At 44.1% G+C, this 17,483-nt stretch overlaps 2 protein-coding genes across 2 annotated transcripts in view; one reads left to right on the top strand and one right to left on the bottom strand.

Annotated features, from left to right (window-relative positions):
- FBXL13 (F-box and leucine rich repeat protein 13) overlaps positions 1–17,483 on the top strand; it is a 245,272-nt gene that overhangs the window by 89,479 nt on the left and 138,310 nt on the right. The window contains exons 8-9 of the mRNA XM_075557360.1: positions 3,919–4,014; positions 8,248–8,380. Of these exons, the coding sequence (XP_075413475.1) occupies positions 3,919–4,014; positions 8,248–8,380 (229 nt within the window). The remainder of the gene's footprint in view (positions 1–3,918; positions 4,015–8,247; positions 8,381–17,483) is intronic.
- LRRC17 (leucine rich repeat containing 17) overlaps positions 14,950–17,483 on the bottom strand; it is a 40,710-nt gene continuing 38,176 nt past the window's right edge. The window contains exon 4 of the mRNA XM_075558504.1: positions 14,950–15,647. Coding sequence (XP_075414619.1) covers positions 15,250–15,647 — 398 coding nt within the window. The 3' untranslated portion in view covers positions 14,950–15,249. The remainder of the gene's footprint in view (positions 15,648–17,483) is intronic.

Raw genomic sequence — 17,483 nt, 5'->3', positions numbered from 1 at the left:
TAAACCGGCAGTTTGGATCTCCATGAGAGACTCCTATTATGTTCCCTTCAAAGGTAATTTGAGGTTGGGGAGCAAGGAAGTCTAAAGGCCCAAGATCAGGGTTGCACTCATTCCCAAGCAGAGTACAGAGCGTAGCACTACATCATCAGGGAGGCTTATAAGGATTGGGATCCAGGAGATTTCCCTTTCTGAAAACTCAGTTAAAAATGTTTATAATATATATGTGTGTGTGTGTGTGCTTGTGCTGCTGCTGCTAGATGCTGTGAACGCTGTTCTGATTCATACCCACCCTATTTAAAAGAGAATAAAATGCTGAGCTCAATATTGTAACCACTTTGCGCAGCCAACTCGTTGACAATCTTCCTCTCTTTCACCGACCTTTTATCTTACCAAGCATGCCGTCCTTTTCAAGGGACTGACCTCTCCTGATAACATGACCACTGTGTGTGGGATGAAGTCTCACCATCATTGCTTCTAAAGAGCATTCTGGTTGTCCTTCTTCCTGCATTGGGTGGTCTGATCTTTCGGAAGGCCACATTACATGTTTGTTTTAGCAGTTATTGCTGGGGTAGCAGGGAGCCCTGGTGGTGAAGTGGTTATGCACTGGGTTTCGTACCGAAAGGTCAGCAGTTCAAAACAAGTGGTTCCCCAGGAGAAAGATAAGGCTTTCCTGTGAAGAGTTGCAGGCTCGGAACACCACAGAGACCGTCTTCCCTATGGGGTTGCCATGAGTCAGGATTCATCTGATGGCAGGGAGGGGTGTGTGTGTGTGTGTGTGTGTGTGTGTGTGTGTGTGTGTGTAGTGGATTACATATTGGAATGCTAATCCCAAGGCCAGCAATTCAAAACCACCTGCACTAGGTTTGTAGCCTCAGAAACTCACAGGAGGAAGTTCTACTGATACCTTAGAGGAATCGGTGAGTCCAAGCTGACTCGATGGTAGAGGGTTTGGTCGTTTTTTAATACTTGGCATTAAGAGGGTTTCTAGTATTTCTAGTTTACAGTTTTGTCAAAAATAGATGCAAATTTCCCCAGAAGTGCAATATTTATTTTTACCCCAGAAGTCCAATAATTTTAGGGTGATTTTCATTTGTCAGCAAATAATTAATGGATGCTGTCCATACACCAGTTACTATTTAAGGAAAGTATTCATTTTCTAATAGAAAACTTCATTCAGTAAATAAATCAGCCTAACTTCCTCACCAGAAGAATATATTCACAGGGAGGGGGAAATAGAGGAGCTGATACCAAAGGCTGAAGTAGAAAGACATTGTTTTGAAAAAGTTGATGGCAACATATGTATACGTGTGCTTAATTCTATTGAATGATGAATTGTTATAAGATTTGTAAGAGCTCCTCCCCAGTAAAATGGGTATTTTTTTAAAAAAGAAAATATTCACAAGCATAGTCTCATTATCAATTCTCTGGAATTATACTTGAACTGTAAGGATCACATTCGTTTTTTTAAATCCTTTTATTGGGGACTCATACAACTCTTATCACAATCCATACATACATCAACTGTGTAAAGCACATTTGTATATTCGTTGCCCTCATTATTCTCAAAACATTTGCTTTCTACTTGAGCCCTTGGTATCAGCTCCTCATTTCTCCCTTCCTTACCCACTCCCATTTCCCTCATGAACCCTTGATAATTTATTAATTATTATTATTTTGTAATATCTCACAGTGTCTGATGTCTCCCTTCACCCACTTATCTGTTGTCCATCCCCTACAGAGGAGGTTGTATGTAGATCCTTGTAATCGTGACCCCCTTCGCACCCCACCCTCCCTCCACCCTCCTGGTATCAACACTCTCACCACTGGTCCGGAAGGGATCATCGCCCTTCATTCCCTGTGTTTCCAGTTCCTATCTGTACCAGTGTACATCCTCTGGTCTAGCCAGATTTGTAAGGTAGAATTGGGATCATGATAGTGGTCGGGGGCAGGCGGGGAGAGGGAAGGAAGCATTTAGGAACTAGAGGAAAGTTGTATGTTTCATTGTTGCTACACTGCACTCTGACCGGCTCATCTCCTCCCTGCGACCCTTCCCTAAGGGAATGTCCAATTGCCTACAGATGAGCTTTGGGTCTCCACTCTTCACTCCCCCTCATTCGCAATGATATGATTCTTTGTTCCTTGATGCCTGATACCTGATCCCTTCGATACCTCGTGATCGCACAGGCTGGTGTCCTTCTTCCTTGTGGGCTTTGTTGCTGCTGAGCTAGATGGCCGCTAGTTTATCTTCAAACCTTTAAGACCCCAGATGATATATATTTTGATAGCTGGCCACCATCAGCTTTCTCCACCACATTTGCTTATGCACCTGCTTTGTCTTTAGTGATTGTGTCAGGAAGGTGAGCATCATGGAATGCTAGCTTAATAGAACAAAGTATTCTTGCATTAAGGGAGTACTTAAGTGGAGGTCCAATGTCCATCTGCTACCTAAACACTAAACCTATAAATATATGCACACAGATCTATTTCCACATCCTCATATATAAATATGTTTACATATGTACATGCCTTTATTTAGACCTCTATTATGCCCTTTGCCTCCTAGATCTTTCCTCTATTTGCTTTTACTTTCCTCTTGTCCCACTATTATGTTCAGCCTTCATTTGGGTTACAGTAATTCCTCTCAGTTACATTACCCTTGATCATGCCCAACCAGGCCTCCTACACCCTCCTCACCAGTGATTTGGATCACTTGTTGTTCCCTTGTCCCTGGGTTTGTTAACATCACTTTCTTTTCCCAACCTCCCCCTGTCCCACGTCCCCCCCAGAACTGTCGATCCCGTTGTTTTTTCCTCCATATTGTTTATCCAGCCTATCTTATTTAGACAGCCCTGAGGAGATAATAACATACACAAAAACAAGACAGAGTAAAACCAAGCAACAAGCCAATGGCAAACAAAACAAAACAGAACAAAACACATCAACAAGAAAGAAGAGCTTGTAGTTAGTTCAAGGACTGTTTGTTGGCTTTTAGGAGTGTTTTCTGGTCGAGTCTGATGGGGTGCCAAGCCCTGGCCCCAAAGTCTCTTTTTGGTATTCCCTGGGGACTTTATTACTCTGTTCCCTTTGCTATTCTGTTGCATGCCCTTAGTGCTTTGCCTCCTTGTGGTGGGATGAGATCTGGCGGAATTCCACACTGTGTCTCCAGTGTTGTTCCCTGTAGGGCTATGGGTCAGTGAGGGATGTCGTGTCTCATAATGGGGCCGGCCATATAGTATTCTCTGTGGATTGGCTGCTCTGAGAAGGAATGTCGTCCTCAAGGCTTGGTGGGCCAGGATGTGCTCCACTCTCTCTTCCTCCCCCTTCATCTGCTCTGATCAGACATGTCCCTCTCCATGAGCTGCAGCTTCAGTGCTTCCTCTGAAATAAATTCTTCTGGGGGGAAGGGGCAGCTGTCCACGTAGTTGGGATTGGGGACGGACCCTCAGCCCTCTCCACTGGCTCCCTACTCCATGCTGGCATGTTGCATTCAACCCAGTGCTCCAAGATGTGAATACACAGGATCACTTTCTATCAAAGACTTTTGTAGATAAAATTCAGTATTTCAGATAAAATTCTTATGCTCAAATACAAGTAGACCATTATACTTCTGTTACTGAATTTAAGTGTACTGTGATTTAAGCACTGAGATAACTCACTGCCTTAAGATTGACAGTTCAAACCCACTAATTGTGTCACCGGAGAAAATTGAGGCTGTCTGCTTCCATAAAGATCTCGACTCTCCAAAACCCTATTTAAGGTCACTCTGAGTGAGAATAGACTCAATAGCTGTGGATTTGATTTTGGCGGGGTTACTGCAACATTTAAGTGTTACATTTTCCACCTAAAATGGTGGAAAAAAAAGCATTACATCAGAGCTCACATGTTTCAAAACCTACTATTTCTTTTCTTTGTGTTTAGATTTTCCTCTACCTCCGCATTAGAGATTTGGCAACATGCAGTCAAGTTAGCCACTCCTGGATGTCAATGACACAGAGAAGTGCACTATGGAATGCTGTAAGCACATGCTGTTTGAAGCAATTTTCTTATCCTGGTAATCACAGGGTCCCGGGACTGTAGTGAAGTAGTGCCTTCCACATTGGACGGACAACCACGGGAGAGCCTGTTAAAGACCAACAGCCACTCTGCAGGAGAATCATGAGGCTTTCTACTCCCATAAAGACTTACAGTCCCAGAAATCCCAAGGGGGCAGTTCTGCTCCGCCCGAGAGGGTCACTATAAGCCAGAATCAACTCAATGGAGTGAGAGAGTTATTAAAAGAGAGTGGGTTGCTATAAAGGCAACTCTGGGAGAACTGCTTTTCCCCCTGCTCCTCTGTATGTGACCACTAGCTACATGTGCTTGGCTTTCCTTTTGTTCAGGCGTAAGCCCAAAGGAAGAGATAAAACAATAATAATGTCATGCTAAAAAAACGGAGTAGGGACCCTGGTGGTGTAGTGGTTCTGCAATGGGCTGAGATCTGCATGGTGGGCAGTTTGAAACCACCAGCAGCTCCTCGGGAGAAATACTTAGCTTTCTACTTCCATAAACAGTTACACTCTCAGATACCCACAGAGAGTCTCTCTTTGAGTCATCATTCACTGGATGACAGGGAAGAAATACAGTTCTCATATATTCTAAAGTTAAAGAATAAGAATACATTTGGTATTATCTTTTGGCTTTAAACATAAAGCTTCATTGCATTGGGTGGTTTGAAGCCCATCCTGGGTTCATTATTTCCTTGCATGGACACGGACTGTCTTACATCCTTAACTATGGAAGGGCAGGTTAGAATATGTGGTCCATCTCCACTCAAGTACTCCCTCAATGCAAGAGTACTTTGTTCTATTCAAATGGCATTTCATGATGCTCACCTTCCCAACAAGATCGCTGAAGACAAATGGGTGTATAAGCAAATGTGGTGAAGAAAGCTGATGGTGCCTGGCTATCAAAAGATAGCATCTGGGGTCTCAATGGCTTGAAGATAAACAAGCGGCCATCGAGCTCAGAAACAACAAAGCACACACGAAAGAACACCAGTCTGTGTGATCACGAGGTGTCCATAGGATCAAAGAACAAAATATCATATCATTGTGAGTGTGGATTGGGGACCCAAAGACTATCTGTAGGCAATTGGACATCCCCTTACAGAAGGGTCGAGGGGAGAAGACGAGCCAGTCAGGGTGCAGTATAGCACCAATGAAACATTCAACTTTCATCTAATTCTTAACTGCTTTCTCCCCATCACTGTCATGATCCCAATTCTACCTTATAAATCCAGCTAGACCAGAGGATGTACACTGGTGCAGATAGGAACTGGAAACACCGGGAATGCAGGACAGATGAACCCCTCATAACTAGTCATGAGAATAGTGATACCAGGAGGGTGGAGGGAAGGTGGGGTAGAAAGGGGAAACTGATTACAAGGATCTACATATAACCCCCTCCCTGGCAGATGGACAACAGAAAAGTGGGGGAAGGGAGACATCGAACGCTGTAAGACATGACAAAATGAGAATAATTTATAAATTATCAAGTGTTCACGAGGGAGGTAGAAAATGAGGAGCTGATAGGAAGGGCTGATATAAAAAGCAAATGTTTTGAGAATGATGAGGACAATAAATGTACAAATGTGATTGACACAATGGATGGATGTATGGATTGTCATAAGATTTCAGTGTACCTGGGTGATGAGCAAGGTATGCACAATTGAAGAACACAAAGATTTTTTGTGCCCTGAGCAGTGTGGGCCTGCTGATATCCCGTAACATTGGTGTCAAAGCACTGGTAATTTTTTTCAGCTAAAAGGTAAAGTTCTCAACCTTTCATTTTCCGTGGTCTTCTGAACAAAGCTGTTCTCGGTGCTCAAAGTATTCATTTATAATCGTGCCACATTTCAAACCTCACCCCAAAAGGCAGGCGAAAGAATAAAAAAGGAGGGGCCACATCCAGTTGTGACAAGAGAAATGCTGAGCACCGGAGGCTTTCTGTGCTGACTTGCTTTTCACGGCCACGGGCTCATATTTGCTCTCCTTACCTGTGAGGCTCTGGGCAGGTAAGTTGTTGTCCAGAGACTGGCAAAGTCAGCATCACCCAGTAACGGAAAGAGAAAATATTGGACCTCAACCCTATCCTAGAGGTTCGGAAACTCTGGAAGTAGCATCTTGCAATCTGTGTTTTAAATTCTCTTCAGGTAATTCTAGTTTTGAGAACTAGATGATGTTTGCTCATGTGGGAACTATTGCCTTAAAAAAACAAACAAAAAATGAATGTAAGACACCCCTCCAAAATCCCCCAAATATACCTGTGAGTCAATTCGGACTCTTAGTGACCCTCTTGGACAGAGTAGACCTACATAGAACTGCCCCTGCAGAGTGAGACTCATTATTTTTTTCCTCCAGGGTAGCAGCTGGTAGGCTTGAACTGCTGACTTTGCAGTGTCAAGTGAGAGCCCCCACTACACTGCCAGGGCTCCTTTGAGCGAAGAAGAAGGCTTTAACTGACTGAAGAGCCTTTCTAAAGCACATTCTCTGCTTCCCAGTGATGCATGGAATGAGAATAGACAATGCAGTCAAGAATGGGATGATGGTCAGGTTCAATGTAAAGATGATGGGATAATTATGGACCCAGCACTGGGGTCTTGTCAGCTCTCCTTGGTTTCTTGGCCCAGGCGAAGTACCTGGTATCATTTGTCCTTTAATCATTAGCAAGTAAGGAGGTAGGGGTGGTGAAGTCAGCTATTGACTGGACTTCAGGCAGCCATAGCAACATTGACTGATGACATAATTGATCATACTTATTCAGATTTAAATGTTATCCCAACAAAAGGAAAAAAAACTCAAGACAAGCAAAGCACTACAAAAGAACAAAATAGGAGGCCCCTCATTTGCTGACCTCAAAATCTGTGACATTGCTATCATAGTCAAAGCAGCCTGCTACTGGTACAACAAGAGATCCATAGACCAATGGAACAGGGTAAAGAACCCAGAAATGTCCATCCACCTACAGACAAGTGGTTTTTGACCAAGGACCAAAACATGCTAAGTATGGAAGAAATACTCTCTTCAGCAAATATTGTTGGCAACATTGGATTTCCATTTGTAGAAGAGTCTTACTCCATATTAAAAAAACAAAAACTAATTCAAGCTGGATTAAAGACCTAAATGTAAACCATAGAACTAGAAAGCTCGCCAATGAAAAATTAGGCCCCCAAATACAAAGTTCAGAAGAGAGACCCCCCACTACAGGGCATCAGCACACTCTCAAACATGAGGAAAAGCACTCACACAGCAGGAGACAGAGTAGATGAATAGAACCTTCTAAAAATTGAAAAACTCATGTTCATCAAAAGAGTTCACCAAAAGAAGAGCCACAGACTCACAACCAACCAACCAACCAACCAACCAACCAACCAACCAACCAACCAACCAATCAACCAACCAACCAACCAATTGGGAATGGCATATCTGACAAGGCACTACTTGCTAAAACCTATAGAAAACTTCCACACCCCAAAAGAAAAAGACAAAAGATGAATGAATAACCTAATTAAAGAATGGACAGAAGACATGAACAGAGAGTTTACCAAAGAAGACATCAATGGGACCAACACCCGTCGACCATTGCTTCTCCCTTTCTCCCTCCCCCTCCCACCCCTGGTAACCCATCAAAGGCTTTTTCTTTGGGTATGAGAACCCTTTCTTGTCTGAATTAAAATGGCCAATGCCCGTCCATTTCAGCTCACTAATGCCTGAGGTCTTGATGTTTAGGCAGTCCATTTCACTTTTATCCTCTTTGAATTTTCTTGGATCAATTCCACATACCAACGATGAATGGATGTTTGCAGGTATTTCTTGTCATTGTGAGTCATGCCAGTTGGGTGAATGAAGGTCCCCAGGACATTACTCCACCGTCATCATTAAGTTTGACTCTAGTTCGAGGTAGCAGCTCCTCCCCCAGACCCCCTTCCAGCCTAAGGGGCTTCTTTTGGCACCGTATCAGACAACGCCTCGCTGCTATTCCCAGGTTTCCATGGGCAAAGCTTTCAGAAGTGGACTGCCTCTCTTTTCTGGCCTGTCTTAGTCTGGAAACTGCGGAGACCTGTCCACTGTGGGTAGCCACGCTGGTATTTGAAATACTAGTGACCTAGCTTCCAGCAACACACAAGCCACCCCAATAGGACAGACTGACAAGTGGTGGCAGGACTGGGTACTTTCTTATTTGTTAATGCTCCTGGCGTCTCTATTGCAGATTGACTTTTCCACATTAAAGCACCTGGCTATCGACAAATATGTGGTGACAACTCTGCAAAGGTGGCGTCTCAATGTGCTGCGCTTGAATTTTCGTGGCTGTCTTCTCAAACAAAAAACGTTGAGATCTGTCAGTAAGTATGTTGCCTTGCATGTATGTTTCTCTCTTTCCTGGGCTCTGCTTAAACACATACATGAACAAAAAGAGGACTGCGGTTACAGGTTAAGACCACCTGAATGTCAGTCACAAGCAGTTAGTCATACTACGGTCAGCTCCTACTAGATGGTGCATCTTGGGGTTCTCATCACGGTTACTGTATTTCGTGACACAACAATTTTCAACGGAAACTCTGACTCTGGTCTAGAGCCCACAGGGCAAGGAACCCATGAAAAGGCCACTTGGAAATCTTTTGCGTTTGGCCTGAAGTCGATTCTCCCAGGCCCCAAACCTACCTTGCAGGTAAAGGTGCGGTGGTGTCTTCTGCGGCAGTTCATTCTTTAGTGTTAGTGGAAACTGAGAGAAAGATTATTCAATAGCAAAGGTAGAGACAAGAAAAATCATTAGAGGAATCTAGATAAAGTGCCATAAATCCTCGCTGCATTTTTCTATTTTCTCTTTTAACTTGCTTCCACGTGAGGGTTGGAGTGCTGAGCCCGGTGCCAGCGGGGCAGTGGAGGACGGAGAAGTGGGCACATGAGGGGATCACTTTTGTAGAAAGCATGAACCCACGGACGTGGACCCCCTTCTCTCTCACGCTCAGTGGTCTCATAGGGCAGAGTGGAACTCCCCGGTGGAGTTTCGAGCCTGGGAAGCTTCGCTAAAGGCGTTCTGAGGGCACAGTGGTCCCCACTGCAAACCCACTCTCTGCTCTGCAGGATAGGGCCTTCGGCGCCTGCTCCAGTCTAAATTCACAGCTTTGGAAACCCACGGGCATTTCTGCTCAGGCCTATGGGGGCTCTAGGAGTCATAATTGATTTGATGGCAGTGAATTTTGAGTTAAATCTCTCTAGAAGCAGACTGATACATCTCTTTTCCAACAGTAATGGTTAGGGGGATTCTAAGGCCCACCTTTCCTTTACCGTTGAAGGACGCAAACACTGCCCCCGCCCCCGCCCAGTCCTGTCGGGAGTATAGAGAAAACCAGGTCATGAAAATGCCTAAGTACAATTCTTGTACAATTCAATGAGCAAACTGGCTGTGCTTATTACATCAGGTAATGGTGATGCATCTTGGTATGTATGGTACATAGAGACAATTTATGTTCAGGAGGGAGCATCAAAAAGTTCATCGAAAAATGGAATGAAAGTGAGATATACAGAGCTGTGGGTTAAGCATTGGGCTGTAACACACAATGTCACCTGTTCAAATCCATTAGCAGCTCCATGATGAAAGATGAGACTGCTCCCATAAAGACGTATAGACCTTGAAACCCAAAGGGATTGCTATCTGTGGAAATCAACTCGATGGCAATGGATTTGGCATGAGTTTACACATGTACACACACACACACACACACGAGGAAGTTTTAAATAATTTATAAATTATCAAGGGTTCATGGGTCAGGAAGGGAGGGGAAAATGAGGAGCTGATATGAACACTCAAGTAGAAAGCAAATGTTTTGAGAATGATGATGGCAACAAATGTACAAATGTGCTTGACACAATAGATGTGTGTGTGGATTGTGATAAGAGTTGTACAAGCCCCCAATAAAAGGATTTTAGAAAGGGAAAAAAAACCCAACTTATGGAAAAATTCCATCATCTTTTAGTTCCATTTTCCCACAAACTTTCTGAAGCTCCCTTGTATGTGTGTGTGTGTGTGTGTGTGTGTGTGTGTGTGAAATCTACATATCTTAGGTAGTGGAGGTTTAAGAAAGCCTAAAAATGCCTTTCTTGCTTTAAGTTTTGTAGTGTCTTGTTGTATATATAAAAATATACTAATAAATGTTTATCCAGCAGTGAAATTCTTAGTATAAATCTCTGTCATGGAAGTACATAGCCATGCAAGCGTGAGTAGGCCTTTATTTTTTGAAAGATATAAGTGTATTGTTTGTCTCATTTTTGTATTACTTTTGATGTTTTATTAAATATTTTTACTAAATTGTCAAAGATGATTTAATAATAGCATTTTTAATGCCAGCAACCCTCATTGTATCAAAGGTAAAGCCTCACCGGAATTTTTAACTTTTCCAGGTTTTCTTTATGCCAATTAAGGTCGGTTCATCTGCTGGAGGGCCTAGAACATTGCACACTGTGCGGCACGTTGTCTGTTTGTCGAACTGCAGGGAGATGCTGGCTGATCTTTCAGGCTGTTTGGCTGAATAACCACTGCAGTTACACTTCTGAGTCTTACTCATAGGTCTACACAAACTTTAGAAGGGAATTTACTTCAAATATGATCTTAAAATATTTGCAAAGTAGCTAGGGCAGGGGAGAGAAACGTTTCTCTTATTTTGTGATAGCTCAGTCTGCAGAGTAAATGCTAAAACACTTTCACAAACATGTAGCTAGAGCATACAGAATATTTTTAGAGTCAATAGTTGTGTTGTTGGCGTGTGTTAGTAGACATAGTGGGGACTTGAAATGAAGCTCTGCTCAACCCTTTGCAGTCGTTCTCCACCCACCAATGATCAGTAAGATCAGCAGGAACTTGGACTTCTGATTACACAACATTGCTGTGTTTCAGGATAGGATAGGATTGGATAGTAAAACTTTTCTGAACAGAATTGATGAAGCAATTTGCAATGCTTTCCATTTGGTAGGCTGTTACATTCATTTTGACATTACTCCTTATCAGGAGCACATTAGCATAGATTCAGGCTTGGTTGTCACAAATTACAGCCTTCTCGCTCATTCCCCATCCCACCTCCACCTCCACCTCCTGTAGCTGGAACCTCCAGGCTCCCAGATTGTCCAAGAGGAGAGTCTTGTTAGCAAACTCCTCTTTCACGCACTGGCCAGAGCAGAAGCCTTTCTCAAGAACAGATGCAAACCCACCCAGAGCATAAGTTTGGAGATGAAAACCCCTGGGCTGCTTCAAGTTAAACATTTCCCCCAATAAGTAGACAGTGGGTCAGAGCTGATTCAGGCTTAGGACTTAGGGGGTCTCATGTTCAGGAACCCTGTGTACTGCAGGAAAACCAGAGACTCTGAGGCCTGGTGGGAACTTACAACACGTATATTATCCAAACACTTGCCCAACATCGAACATATGTTTAAATACATACATTGAACACTTACGTTCAAATATCCCAGAATTGTCATAGCTGACTCCTTGAAACACATTTCTGTTTACTGAACAATAAGAAGAGTCCGAGGCAAGTTATTAGAGAAACTATCAAGTAAGAGTTTTCTAGAGGAGGGAGTGCCTAGGTGTTCTTTCAATCATTTATCAGTTATGGCTCCTTAAAAAGGACAAACTCTGGTTCCGAAAAGCTTTACATACATATATTTCAATTTGGCCACTTCAATTTTGGCCACTCCAACTGACTTAATTATGGATGGTTTGGATCAATTTCTTTCTTTTTTTTTAAAAAAAAAAAGAAATTTTATTGGGGGTTCATATAATTCATCACAATCCATACATACATTGTGTAAAGCACATTTTTACATTCGTTGCCCCCTTCATTCTCAAAACATTTGCCCTCCACTTAAACCCTTGGCATCAGCTCCTCATTTTTCCCCTTCCCTCCCCACTCTACCCTCCCTCACGAACCCTCAATAATTTATAAATTATTATTTTGTCATATCTTACACTGTCTGACGTCTCCCATCACCCAGGGAGGAGGTTATGTGTAGATCCTTGTAATCGGTTCCCCCTTTCTATCCCACCCTCCCTCCACCCTCCTGGTATCACCATTTTCAGCACTGGTCCTGAAGGGATCATCTTTCCTGGATTCCCTGTGTTTCCAATTCCTATCTATACCAGTGTACATCCTCTGGTCTAGCCGACTTTGTAAGGTAGAATTGGGATCATGATAGTGGGGGGGGGGGAGGGACTAGAGGAAAGCTGGCTCATCTTCCTGTGACCCTTCCCTAAGGGGATGTCCAGTTGCCTACAGATGGGCTTTGGGTCCCCACTCTGCACTCCCCCTCATTCACAATGATAGGATGTTTTTGTTCCTTGATGCCTGATACCTGATCCCTTCGACACCCCGTGATCTCACAAGCTGCTGTGCTTCTTTCATGTGAGCTTTGCTGCTTCTGAACTAGATGACCGCTTGTTTACCTTCAAGCCTTTAAGATCCCAGACTCTATATCTTTTGATAGCCGGACACCATCAGCTTTCTTCACCACTTTAGCTTATATACCCATTTGTCTTCAGCGATCTTGTTGGGAAGGTGAGCATCATGTAATGCCAGTTTAATATAACAAAATATTCTTGCATTGAGGGAGTACTTGAGTGGAGGTCCAATGTCCATCTGCTACCTAAACACTAAACCTATAAATATATGCACATAGATCTATTTCCCCATCCTCATGTATAAATATATTTACATATGTACATGCCTGTATTTAGACCTCTATAATGCCCTTTGCACTTTCCTCTATTTGCTTTTACTTTCCTCTTGTCCCACTATCATGCTCAGCCTTCATTTGGGTTTCAGTAATTCCTCTCAGTAATTCCTCTCGGTTACATCACCCTGGATCGTGCCCTACCAGGCCTCCTACACCCTCCTCACCACTTGTTGTTCCCTTGTCCCTGGGTTTGTTAACAGGTTTGGCTCAATTTCTACTGCACTCTGTTCCAGAACTTTATTTCCAAACAGGTCCTTGGGGATGATACGGAATATAAAAACCAGCGGATAAAATCTCAGCTCCCTTCCAGACTTTAAACTAGAAGGTAACGTCTCCATTTCTCTGGATCAGATACACTCTCTTCGCTTCTCTCAGTGCCCTCATGCCCCACCTCATGCTTCTGGTCTCCCGGTGAGGCCCGCTGGCCTTGCTCCACCATCGAAGCTTGGCTGTTTAGGTCCCCTGAATTTAGGATTCCACTCTAAGAGCTCATGAATAACACTAAGTGACTTTGTTGCTCTGTCTGGTAGCACTTTAAGCTCAGCAACTGCCCCTGATGCCTCCCAGGGATTGACGTGAGGAGTTTCACGTTATTGAGTCATGTAAGAATGAGTGCCTCCTGAGCCTCCAAGCATAGAGCTGGCCAACTGCTTAAACTCTGTTGTCGAAGAATCGATTTAACTCATATTGACCCCAGAGGGCAGAGTGCAACTCCCCATCAAGTTTTCAAGCTGTAAATCTTCATGGAAGAGGACAGCAGCGCCTTTTCCTGACGGTGGGTTTGAACTGCTGACCTTTTGCTTGGCATCCAAGTACTCAACCCCTGTACCACTAGGGCTCCTTGGAGAGTGATTAGACCCTCCCGAGACCAGCTATTACCTGAACCACTAGCTCTGGCAAGTCTTCCAGTTTTCTGCTCCTTTGTCTCCTGGTTTCCTCTGCGGATGTGTGAAGATTTAAATGTCTTCTGCCGGCTTCTCCCTGGGCTACTCCTGGAAAGAAAGGGTTTGCCTTCCTGATACGCAGCTCCCCTTTGACTCGGGTTCTGGGCGTTCTGATGCCAGCTGGCCATGGGCCGAGAGTAACTTTCGCAATGTTCCCTAGCCCTGCACAGTGAAAGGAGCCTAGGCTGACCTGAAACAGGGCCCTGCCGCCTGTCAACTGTGGCTTGGTCCAAGCTATACAACTAAACCATGGCTTCCTCATCTAGAAAAGGCAGCTCAAATACTTGCCTAAGAGAGATCTTGTAAAAATTAGTAATAAAATATTTGTCATGAGTCATTGTTTGCGCTTAGGGAATTTGTGCAAGTCCCCAATAAGACCAGTTGTCAAGCTTTGTAGGGGCGTCTTGATATAAGAAATCACAATGTTTCCAACTCAGTGTGAAAAGGAGGGAGAAAAGGTACGTCACTAAGAGTAGATCTATATTTACTTTTACTTTATTTTCCTCTCTATCTAGGGTTTAGTCAGCTGTTGAAATGTAAACGGATGGGGTCAGGGATTTAAAATCTCCAATATCCCCCTGTCTTCCAGTGATCTGTGAGAGATTTTTACCCCAGAAACCTAAATTATGTAACTTCTCGTGGGCAAGTCCATGCCTTTCAGCAGTGCTTCTGATTACTTCCTGTTTGTTTTTGTTTCATCCCAAATCCTGACCCTGAATCTTAATTTCACCTTATTTTATGCTCCTTGACATAGGAGCTTGGCAAGGACACTCGATGACTACCTACTGACAGGTGAGCCCGTGCTCCCGCAGTGTGCACCTCCCTGCGCTCCTGCCTCCCTGTGGCTGGTCATCCAGAGCTCCAATTGCTCCTCAGCATATTCCATCTCCCGACCAGGCCCAGGTCCGACTCGCGTTTTAGACCTGGTGCTTGAGACGTGTCCTCTTTCTGTCTAGTTGAAAGGGGTTTTTTAAGGATTAAGTGTGACTGGGAATTCGGAGCTTATCAAGATCTCATTTGGGAATGTGCAGGAGGCAGATATGGAAGCAGATTCAATAAATCAACAGACTCCCTGGAAAGATAAAGGGGGAGGATGATAGTCTGTGACAACGAAGCCTTTGTGGCTCCGTTTGGGCCATCTCTGGGCGTCTACAAACTTACATGTAAAAACGAACCAAGTTTTTATTATCGGTATTTTCAAAAGCAGTAAAAACAAATATCAAACAAACAATAAAGCACTTATACAGCACATTATGAAATATTTACGCCATCCTTCGGACCCAGCTCCTGCAGGCCACCGGTGTGGCCTCGAAGGGCCCGGGGCAGTGGAGGCGGTGGGGATGCTCCACAGACAGGCAAGCAGGCCGAGTCTTCTCTTGATCACAATCACAATCACAATCACAAGAAACCCGCCTTCAGCCCGACGACCCTGCATCCGTCGTCGTCGGCAACAGAGGGAGTTCATCAGCGTGTAAACACGAGTTCCTGAACCCCCTAGCATTGCAAACTACAGACGTCCTTCTGACCACACCCCCGGGAAGCTACCCCACGATCGTGACCCTCACGCTCTGCTTCTTTGCCACGTGATCCCTGTGGATCTTCTCCCATTCCTCTTCGTCGGCGTCCTGGGCGAACGTCTCCGGGCGGGCTGGCACCTTGTCCTTGGGACACTCTTCGTAGTAGCTCCGCACGTATTTCCCCACCGCCCACCCTTTGTACTCTTCGGGCGTCTTGCACTCCAGGCCGTTGTAGTGCACGTTGTAGTGGTGCTTCAGCCAGTAGTAGAGGTAGTGGATGCTGTAACCGCATCGCCAAGGGTTGTCTCGGAGCCACAAGAGTTTCAAGAAATACACGTCTTCGAGGACACCATAGTCAAAGTCTTGCAAACGGTTGTTGGATAAGTCCAGCTCTTCTAGATGCGTGAGCCCTGAGAAAGCAGCTGGAAGCAGAACACAGTTATTAAGCCAATGAGTGCGTTAAGTGCAACCACATGGGTATGCTTGTCCAAAGGCGACACTCCGACCTAACGGTTTTACCCAAAGTTTTTCCTTTGTTTAGATTGACTACAATTATTTTATTTGAAAATGCAGTTTTAACTTAATTGAGAAAATGTATTTTAGGTTTACGTTCATCTTAAAATTCTCATGTTGGGATTGGTTAAGAGTTGTATGAGCCCCAATAAAATGATTTTTTAAATAAAATCTCACTGGGCAGATGCCACAAGAAAAAGGCAAAAGCTAGAAACAGTGTTTCCAATGTAAGGCATAATGAGCGCATTTAAAAACACCAAGAATGTGCCTCCTGGAGATTTGCCAGCTCTCTGGGAAATATATCAATAAACTCTGGAAATGCCCAGAAAACAGCTTTTTCCCAGTTTGGGGGTGGGGCGTATATTCCTGTGGAATCCAACAACATACAATTTGTGCCAATGTTTTGAAAACATCTGGATGTGTTTCTGCAAGTTATGGTAGCTATCAACTTTGGATCCACGTGTGTTTAATTCTGCTCAAGGATAGATGATCCAAACCCATATACAAGCAGATAGAGGGGAACAACGGAAAGCCCTTTCTTCCTCCAAATGCAAAGACAGCTAAGCTTAGATGCCCCTTATCCCTGGTGATGTGGAACAAACAGACCCTCCAGAATGTACGTGTCAACACTGAATCATGTCAAAGATTTGGTTTCTACAGGCATCCAACATACATACAACTCTGACTCGGAACGCCAGTGTTGTGTACATTTGTCCGCACTTTGAAAGGAGCGGGCGGACCCACCCATGCAGGCAGCAGATTCTTCATCACAAGCGCCTTACCTGCCGCGTGCGCCGCTTCTAAGTCACGGAGAAGGCTCCGTGCTTTTTCTTGCACCGACGTAAGACCCAGTGAGAACCATGGGGACCTGTTTGTTCCAATTTGCCTACACAGTCGGCTTACAGACCACACTTAGGAGCGGGCCTCATCCAGAACCCGGGTCTGCCTGGATTTAAAATATGTTTCTCATTACTGTTTAAAAATACCCTGTAGAGCACACAGCCGCCTTGTATTGCATTCGGAAAATGTGTTCTCATATGAATATCATGAACAGTGTTCATATAACTTTTCATAGATAAAACTCTTACTTCCCTTTAAACTAGGAGCACTTTATTAAAAATTGTGGGGCATATCACTGGCTTGAGGGTTGGGGTGCTAGTGGGTGTTGCCAAGGCCTGCCTGAGTGATGACAGTTCTGATTAGACTTCTGAGTTTGTGCGTGCGCGCGCACACACACTATTTGCTAAAACTCTGAGTCAATGGTCTTAAAAATTTACTTCCTTAAAACAAGGCAGCCTTTCAGATTGGAAGCATGTGTACGCATTCCTTGATTTTATTTCAGAAACTTTATAGTTGTTCCTTAAGCCATATGTTGCCTGGCATGTGGGAAATTTGGTTTTTAATCCGTTCCTTAAAGGAGATAAGCCCTCAGTAGGGTGTCTTCTTACCATTTCTGCCGTGATGTCTGGCATTTAACTCTGCCGTTGCGCCAGCCTTGTGAAGACTGGTACTCTCTCTCTGCATCGGTAAAACTATCAACCTAAAGTGCTCGAGTCAGCCGACTTTGGGAGAGTGTTTCGTCTCACAAACCCTGACATGTAAAAGGTCTTTTGTTTTAAACTCCATTGAGGTCAGTTATGCTCCTGTAGTTAAGTGCTGAGATGCTGTTGGTTCCACATGAGAGTTGCTGCTAGGTGTTCACCGGGTATTTGCCAGTGTAGAAAACGCTTTTGTGACCCCTGGGG

This window comes from Tenrec ecaudatus, chromosome 9 (assembly GCF_050624435.1).
Source record: "Tenrec ecaudatus isolate mTenEca1 chromosome 9, mTenEca1.hap1, whole genome shotgun sequence".
Taxonomy (NCBI): Eukaryota; Metazoa; Chordata; class Mammalia; order Afrosoricida; family Tenrecidae; genus Tenrec; species Tenrec ecaudatus.
This window is presented reverse-complemented; position numbering and strand designations above follow the sequence as displayed.